We start from the raw sequence: 8,799 nt of genomic DNA on the forward strand, positions 1-8,799 counted from the left end.
GCAGGACCTAAGGGAGGACAGGCCCGGACCACCGACAGTGCGAGCCCAGCGAGGCCCCCATTTCCAGGGCACTGCAGTATCACCTTGCCTTTACCTGCTTCCTGGGCCGCCTCTCCCTTTAATCTGTTACTTAATCATTTGGGCTGCTGATCTATGAACTCTGGCCAGGGCCACCAGGGCCTTTGCCAAGGGCAGGGAATGCCTGCTTCCCTGGGTCTCCGCCACACCCTGAGCCTGGATGGCATCATCCCTCTGCCAGGCTTCCATCGCACCTGCCGCCTGGGGTTGTCCCACTCGGCGGCCCGCTTAGCTCTTGGCTGTTATTTTGGGCTCCCAGTGGGGACAGGATCATTCTGAATGAGCTGCTGGGCTTCCAGGGAGTGAGATTCCCCTGGCATCAGCTCAGCTGAGATTTGAGAGGTGTGCTGTGGCCCTGGGCCGTGGTAGAGAGTTACTGGGCTGGGCCCCGTTACCCCAACCCTCACCACCTAGAAGGCACGGTGGACCCCTAGGGGCTGGTTGTGAGCTTGCTTCCCTGCCTCCTGTCCCCTCATTCACTCCTCTCCTGTGCAACCCTATAGGGGCATATTTCTAAAGCCCAGCTCTGACCAGGATCCCTGTGCTCACGGACCTTTGGTGACTTTCCATGGCCCACAAGTGAAAGTCTTCAAGCCTCTCTGGCTTCACTCCCGCTGTACCCCCTCACCATGCTCCAGCCACATGGGGTCCTCTGTGGGAACCTCCTTTGTCACTCTCACTGCTATACTTTCACCCTCCTGTTCCCTCTGTCTGGAGTTGCCTCCTAATTTTCTTTCTATTTATTTCAGTCTTACTCATCTTTTGAGGCTATGGGAGTAGCCTTTGTCCAGGAGTCTTTCTCCGACCACTCCTCTCCACCCCAGCCGACCCCAGTCTCTCTCCCCTCAGGTCCTTTAGCTCTGTGCCTGTCCAGTGACCACATACCCACTGACGGCCTGACAAGCAGCTTCTGCCTCTTATCAGGCCCACAGTTCAACCCAGAACTGCTTCCTGTCTCTTCATTCTTAATCGTTTAGTGTTCACACCAGCCCTGCAAGGTAGGGGCTATTGTTTGCCATTTTATAGATTAAAAAAAAACTGAGGCTCAAAAAGAGAGAGATTTGTTCAAGCTCAGATACAGTGCTGACCCATGGATCCAATCAATAAATGTTTATTAAATACATACATACATATGTAAGATAGACTCTGAGTTCAAATCCTTGTGCCACCACTTACTTGCTGTGTGACCTTGGGCAAGTCAGTTGCCTTCTCTGTGCATTATCTATGAAGTGGGAATCATAAAAGTACCAAAGTCATAGGGTTGTGAGGATGAAACAAGTTACTCAGGGTGAAGTGCCGGTGTGCAGTGTGTGTCAACACACTACTCTCCCATTAGGGGTCAGGGATGGCTTCACAGACAAAGCAGGATTAGAGCAGGGTGTAAATAATTAATTTTCGATTGCTGCCTTAGACCACAACCTGCCACTTTTAGCACAGGCCAGCTGGGAGGAAAGGGACAGCCTGCTCATGGGGGGATTTGGCAGGGATGGAGGCTGTGGGTCCAGGCAGCTGTGAGCAGGGGCGGCCCTAGTTGCTGGGTGCCTCTGGGACTCAGGTGGGCTGCTTCTTGGGCCTGGGTGAGATTGGCCAATCCAGTCCTAGAGCCCTGGGCATCTTCAGTCAGAGGAGTGTTAAGCCACCTCTAGCAGAACTTCATCCAAGGCCCAAGGTGAGAGACAAGGCCAGGGCCAGGCCATGGCTCCACCGCAGCACCCGTCACTGGCCACGAGAACTGCACACGGCCTTCACTGGATAGGTTGTTCTGGGCCTCCTGGCAGCCCCTGGGGGCACAGGGCAGCTGGAGCAGAAGTGAGCCTCGGCTCCTTCTGAACCTGCTCCTGGGAAAAGCCTGGTCTGAGAGGAACGGAGGTCCTGGAATCCTGGATGTCACAGCGACAAATGGCTATCTAGGCACATGATAGGCAAAAGCCCAGAGTGGGTGGGTTAGCAGCCAAGATGCCCAGCAACAGCATGAGGAGTAGAACCCAGGCCTCTGGCCACCTGCCTCTGGCCCTTTCCCCCCCTTCGTGTTTCCCCCTAACTTCCAAGCAGCCCCTTCCCAAGAAGAGCCTCCTACCCCTGGCTCAGCCAAGATGAAATGCCAGAGTACCTTTCACTGTTTATTACAAACACAAGTTTGCCTGCAAATAATTGAAAGTCTAAAAAAATACATTACAATAAATAAGTGGAGTTATCCAAGTTCTTAGAGCAAATAAGTTATATACAGATAGGTAAAGCAGTACAGGCCCCCTCACCAGGAGCGTCCTGAGGGCATTAAGGGCACAGGACTCTGGGGAGGGAGAGCTGGAGGGGACAGATGAAGGGGGCAGGGACACCAGCCATTGGCTGGCTTAGGCGTGAGCGTCCACCACTGTGCGTTGCTCCTGGTTTGTAGCCAACAGACAGGATACCTCTCAGGACATGGCTTCCAGGTTAGTTCTTTTCCGCAGGGATGTGGTACCAGAGCCAGAGTGGGAGGCTGCTCTGCAGCCTGGGAGCTGAAGGCTTTTCTGGGCAGCGTGAGGGCTCGGAGCTGCCTTGAGGGGTCTCCCTCACTTCCCTCACCAGGGCGGGGAGACCAGAGCTTGTGCCAATCCCAGCAGGTGGGTTTCCAGGTCCAGAAGCAGGTGGAGAGTCTCCCTGCCTTGGGCTGCCCCTCTCTTCTCATATCCACACAGGCTTCCTTCCCAGAGTTTCTCCAGCTTCCAACACTATCTCTTCCTGCGCCCGGAGTGTGTAGGCTTGGACTTCTTTGTTGCCTCCTGCTGTCGCCTAGCAAAGCAGATCTTGGCAGAAGAAATGTCCCTGGAATCAAGAAGGGTCAATTTAGCATCTCAGGAGATATGGACAGCCCAAGAGTACCCTGTGAGAGGCAGCAGCAATAGGGACTGTACCCCTTAATCGTGGCTGCCTTGGGGTCAGAAGGTGGCCACTGACCCTGAAAACAAGGTCTGCCCATCAGTACGAGCTCAACCAGGCCTAGAAGCTTCTTTGCCCACAAGGGATTGGACGAAGCTGATGTTCAACATTAAATGCTGCTGCAATGACTAGACGGCCAAGAACAGCCCAGTTTTTATGTCCCAGGACCTGCCTTCCTACTTCCACACCTTGGCTCACGCCATCCCCTCCAGGCTGCTCACCTTCTGCTCTCCCCCAATCCACCTACTACAGTTCCCATTTTTCAAGTTCCAGATGAAGGGGATCCAACCCAGATTCATATGGGTCCTAGCTGCCCTTTGAGCCTGGCTGAGACCCTTGCGGGGACTTGTGTCATTCAGGTGGCCTCGTCCTGGCTCAAAGCATTCTAGCTTGGAAGCTAGGAGGCTGGCTTCAGTTCCAGCTGTGGGAGCTTGGGCAAGTGTCTCAACCTCTCTGAGCCCCTGTCTGGGTCTATAAGATAAAACTGCCCTGAACTGTTGTAAGGCGGAGCACAGGTTGGCTAAGCAAGCTCTCTGCCCACCCTGAAGGGCCATGCCCTCGCAAAGTCTTATTTTGACTTTTTTCATCCTAAGACAGTTCCTAAGTATATGCTGGGTCCTGCCTGTCTCACCACCCTGTCTTTTCTCCTCTGTTTCTGTCTCCCCACAAAGATAGGAACCCCTTTGGAGCCATACTGGGCCCCAGCACTGGCTGTTCTAAGGAGCCATCTGGGACAGAGGCAGGAATGGCTCATACCCCCAGGGCTCCCACGGGGGGCCAGGCCCTACTTGAGGCGCTTCACTATGTCTAATCATCTGACCTCACCACAACCCATGAGATGGGTAGCATTGTTGTCCCTATTTCAAAATAGGAACTTAAAGCACAGAGAAGTTAAGTGACAAGCCTAAGGTCACAAAGCTTGTTTGTGGCAGGGCCTGGGTTTAAATCAGGCAGATCTGGCTGGAATGCTGCCCCTTGGCCACTCTGCTGCATGGCCAGATGTGGGGCTTCTATCTCAAGTCAGTTTGGTTGGACAAACATTCAGGGGCACTTTCTGTGTGCCAACACTGGGGCTGAGCCATACTGAGGCCACCATGGGAGGGATCCATTCTGGGATGGGGGGAAGGAGCAGGCTGGGTAGTTGGCCCCTTTGGACCCCAGCATATGGGAGATGCTTGATTCAGACACAGGCTGAATGAGCACCTGTGGTCCTTTGAGAGTCATGAACCTTCAAACTCTCTAAAGAATCTACTTCGAGGCATAGTGGCTAAAAGCATGGGCTCTTGAGTCAGCCAGATGCCAGACTGCTGTGTGACCTTGGGAAAGTACCTTCACTTCTCTGAGCTTAAGTTCTCTTAACTGTCCAATGGGGCGCAGTCCTGCCTCTTATAGAAAACAAGAGAAATGTGAGGAAACATGCAAGGCATACAGGAGGCACTCGGTCAGTGCAGGACCCCTTTACCTTAGCAGCTGCAGGAGCTCTCCTGCAGTGGTCCATGTCTTGCCAGCCTGGAACACATCTGCTGGGGATGCAATGCCTGGGTTTGCCATGGTTTCAGCCCTGAATGAACAGCAGTAGAGCCCAAGTGAGGGGCTGTCCAGGGCCCGGAGGCTACCTGGCTGCAGGCCCAGCCCAGCCCCCACCCTACCTCCACCTGTCCTCAGGAACAGATCCATTTCCACCCCTGTGCACCTGGCATCCTTCCTTTCCCAGGCAGGGTGGGGAAAACTGAGCTACTGGGAATGTGTTCTTAGCTTCAGAAAGAGGCAGCTGGGTGGCTGGCTTTCTCAGAATCCAGCCACCTGCAGCTGAGTGTGGCCATTTGCAGGGGAAACTGAGGCAGGGGTAGAGCCACAGCTTGAGTCTCAAAGGGGTTTTATTGTTAACTGTCATAGGAATGGAGGCTGGGATTGTGAAGCCAGGTTCTGCTTTCCCCAAAGCTCCAAGTGGAGGAGGGAAAGAACAAAGTTTCCCACTCTTTTACAGGTGGAAAAACTGAGGCCCAAAGAGTTTAGAGATTTGCAAAGCACCCCCGCCCCCACCCCCCCAGCAACTCTGTGATGACCCTGAAATAGTGTTATGGTCTCCCAATTCCAGATGTTACTTCTCCATTGAGAAAGCTTCAAAGTCTCCTGAGCCTCAGGTCTGAATCCAAAGCCCTGTGGACTCGGTCAGACAAGCCAAGGCTGAAGCCCAGCTCTCCTTCTGACCAGCTGTGTGGACTGACAGGACAAGCCCTGTCTCCTTTTGGGGTCTGGGAAGAATCCCTCCTGCACAGGAGTGAGACGTGGTGCTCTCAGAAGCCCCCAGAGCTGGGCAGTGGGAGGGACTCAGGGGTGACTGGTTCCCTGTGGGAAGCGACACTGCCCATGGACCCAGGGCCGCCTATGGGCCCCTAGGACCCTGCTCCCCCTCCCCCCATTTGCTCCTCTGCTGGTTCTCCCAGACACCTTGCTCTCCAAGGCAGGCCCAGGCTAGCAGCCACCCCTGGCCCCTGCAGGCTGGGTGCCCACCTACCAGGGCCTTTGATGGCAGAAGGTGGCACAGGCAGGGTCTCTGGCACTGGAGCATTCACAGCGCCCTGGCAGAGAGCGGCGCCGGCGTCTTGGCGGGTTTCCCAGGCCGTAAGGAGCTGTCTGTCTGTGGGCGGGCAGCCAGCAAGGTAGTGATGTAGGGTGGAAAGAGAGGGGGGAGAGAGAGGAAGAGGGAGGAAGAGAGGGAGAGAGGGAGGATTAGATAAGTCACTACCATTGGTAAGCAGGGACTGTCTACACTGCACACTGGGATGGCCACGAATGCCACTAGGGTGGCAGCCAAAGGTGACCAGCCCCTGACTTCAAGAAGTCCCACCACAGGCTCTTTACTAGGTGCCAGGTAGCCCTGGACAAGACTCAAGACCCTTCCCCATTTTGGGCCTCTGCACGGCCTATCCCCCAAGCCCAGGGAGTCCTCCCAGTGCACCCTCTCCAGACAGGAACTTGAGATGATAGAACCAGGCTGTCCCCTTGTTCTCAAAGAAGGCCCTCAGCTTACCCTGGAGGAGGGGAGGAAATACCATCTCCCAGAAGTAAACACACAGGTTCACAGTTAGCTGCCCCCACCTGGTCCCCACTTGTCTAGAGGAGTGACATATATGTCTTAGAGTTTTGACTTAAAAATGGTGAGTGTGTGTGCCTGCACATGTGTGTATGAGACCAGGTGGGACTGACTTCAGATCAGAGTCTAGCCAAGGCGGGTCGAGGGCAGGGCAGGGGCCCTGTGGCCGGTTGGACCAGCACCTTCGGATGCCAGAGCTAATTTTAGCTGGTGCGGCTGAGGTTGTAATGACTCCAGGTAGACCCGGCAGGCAGGGACTGGCAGGGTTCCCACCCTGAGCGAATGTTTGAATGTGGATTAGCTCCACACACGCTTACGTGCCGGGCTTCTCTTGTCTTTGGCAATTTGGGGAAGGGAAAAAAACACAAATGCACACAGAAACTTCAGCTTGAAGTATGCAGTGGCCCGGAGGCAGTGCGGGTGCAGACAGAACAGACAGCACGGGCCCCCACCCTGGCTCCACCAGGTGACAAAGGGCAGGTTTCTCATCTGTCATTTGGGGACAACAGCAGTATCTGCCTCAGGGGAGGATTGGGGGGGTTCATGAGATAATCATGCACGAGCGTGCTTGGCATAGGGCCTGGCACAGTCGAGACATGGGCGCTGTCATTAATTGTATTATTCTTGGAAGATCATGCTGAGGCAGCATGGCAGAGCGGGTGTGAGCTCCGGCATCCACCGGACCTAGGATGGAGCTTGCACCTACCACCTTCTCTTTTCTGTGTGATCTTGCAGAAGGCGCCTAACCTCTCTGAGCCTCAGTACCCTGACCTGGAAAATGGAGCCAACATGTTTTTCCCAAGCTGTTGCGAGAATTCTCATGAGACACCCTCTTTATTGCTCAGGCAGCCTCCACATGGGAGTTGAAACAATAACTGCTAACTATTGATATCAGCCCAGCGCTCCCATCTGGAGGCCCAGGGAGAGCTGTGCGGTGCCCAAGGTTCCCCAGCATGCCAGTAGCCCCTGCCCCTGCCCCCACTCCTAGCAGCCCGCCTGGATCCCCATGGTAGCTCACCCGGGAGTGTTCACCCAGATGATGTCCAGGTGGCAGAAGTAGACGCACTCCTTGTCGAGCCAGGAGCTGCAGGAGCAACGCCGAGGCCGCAGGTGGGAGCCGCCGGCATGGGGCGAGGGCATTGGCTGCTCCTGGGTGGCAGCAGCCTGGCCCTTGCCTGCACGCACAGGAGGGAGAGAGAGGTGGAGAGGTGGGTCAGGATGCCTGGCACAGCTGGAATAGGGGGACCCGACAGACTCCTCCTCCTGCATAATCAAGGAAGTTGGCACTTTCATGGCTCTGGAGCTCCGGGCCAGCCCCGGGAAGCCTCAGCAGCTGCCCTGTGCAGGCAGCACCTCTGAGCTGGCAGGGCCCCCTGCCGCTGCCGCTGGGCTCCCGCCCCGCATGCCCACAGCTGGCTGGTGGGGCACCGAGGTCTCCAGGGGGAGACACCGCTGAACAGACCCGGGGCTGCTGCAGCAGGCGAGGCCGGATGGCTCACCTTCGTGCAGGGCCAGGAGCAGGGCCAGAGCGACGGAGCACCAGGCAGTGGGCACAGCAACCATAGCGGTGGCGGACCGGAGCAGGGAGCAGGGAGCAGGGAGCGCGCCTGTTGCCTGCGTCCTGTTGCCAAGCTGAGCCAAGGCGATAGCTCATTGCCTCGGTGCCCTGGCTGCTTCTTATAATGAGGCACTTCCCCGCCCCTGCCCCAGCCCTGCCGCACAGCGCAGCGCAGGCAGGGTGGAGGGCCCTGAGCCAGAGACAACGCCTCCTCCCGGGGCGTCTGGCCAGTCCCAGCCTCCAAGGGGGGGGAGGGAGAGGGGAGGGCAGAGGCAAGAGAGAAGGCCCAGCTCCTCCCACTGAGCTTGGAGTACTCGGGGAGTGCCCAGAGTGCGGAGGCTCCCCTGCAATCCCTAAGAACTTCCTCAAATCACCCCCTAAAGTGCCCAGGGCCCCTGCCCCACTCTCTCTGTGGCTGCTCCCCAGGTGTTGTCTAGAGCTAAGAGTTTGAAAGGGGAGCAAACCTGCCCTCTCCTTGGAGAGACCCTGCTGTCTTGCCAGCCAAGCGGAGGGTGCCCTTTCTACGGTGCAGGAGGTGAAAAGCCTGCTTATGGCTGTGTGGCCTTGGGCAAGTCAGAGCCCTCTCTGGGCCTGTTTCCCTCAGTGAAGGACACAGCCTACCCCTGACCTCTGATCAGCCTGGAGCTGCCTCATCTCTACCTCACCCAGGAAGTACCTCTCTCCCTTCTTCCCACCCAGGAACAGGAGTTCTGGTCCCTTCTTGAACAGGTTCAACTGTGCAACCATGGCCAAGGGTATCCATCCTGGGTCTCAGTTTTCTTGTTTGAAAACAAAGCCAAAATGGGGGGTTCTTAATGTGTTGTTTCCCAGGCTCCATCGAGACTAAGAAGGGGGCTTCAGAGTCCTTTCCAGAAAGATGCCCTGTGGGCCCTCATAAAGTGCCCCTTGAAAGATCTCTTGTCTTGGATGTGACAGGATGTCTTGGCTCATCTCAGTGGCTATTTTCTGCAAAAAAGGCCAGGTGGTGGTGGGTGCTTCCTGAGGGCTCCTACCCATCTGCTGGCTCAGAAACCCGGCCTTGCTAGAGGTAAGAAGGGGGCGGCACTGGTATTGAGCCTCTCCTCAGAGAACCTGTCTCCAGGCACGACAGGAAAGGCCCTTTTATTTCTCAGAAATCCCAGGCTCT

At 56.1% G+C, this 8,799-nt stretch overlaps 1 protein-coding gene across 1 annotated transcript; it reads right to left on the reverse strand.

Annotated features, from left to right (window-relative positions):
• Positions 1-2,185: 2,185 nt before the first annotated feature.
• Positions 2,186-7,363, reverse strand: EDN2 (endothelin 2). Its single transcript, XM_016205157.2, has 4 exons — positions 7,113-7,363; positions 5,516-5,638; positions 4,460-4,558; positions 2,186-2,883 (listed from the first exon to the last, which is right to left on the reverse strand). Exons 1-4 carry the CDS (start codon positions 7,361-7,363, stop codon positions 2,790-2,792), a joined length of 567 nt encoding a protein of 188 aa, XP_016060643.2. The 3' UTR covers positions 2,186-2,789.
• Positions 7,364-8,799: the final 1,436 nt, after the last annotated feature.

The sequence above is a fragment of the Miniopterus natalensis genome, chromosome 9 (assembly GCF_054644295.1).
Source record: "Miniopterus natalensis isolate mMinNat1 chromosome 9, mMinNat1.hap1, whole genome shotgun sequence".
NCBI lineage: Eukaryota > Metazoa > Chordata > Mammalia > Chiroptera > Miniopteridae > Miniopterus > Miniopterus natalensis.

Coding starts and splice junctions, on each gene's coding strand:
- EDN2 (XM_016205157.2), bottom strand. CDS start 7,363: ATGCAGGAGGAGGAGTCTGTCGGGTCCCCCTATTCCAGCTGTGCCAGG. Junction 4,559..5,515: donor TTCTGCCATCAAAGGCCCTG/GTAGGTGGGCAC, acceptor CTGTTCATTCAG/GGCTGAAACCATGGCAAACC. Junction 2,884..4,459: donor GAGCTCCTGCAGCTGCTAAG/GTAAAGGGGTCC, acceptor TCTTGATTCCAG/GGACATTTCTTCTGCCAAGA.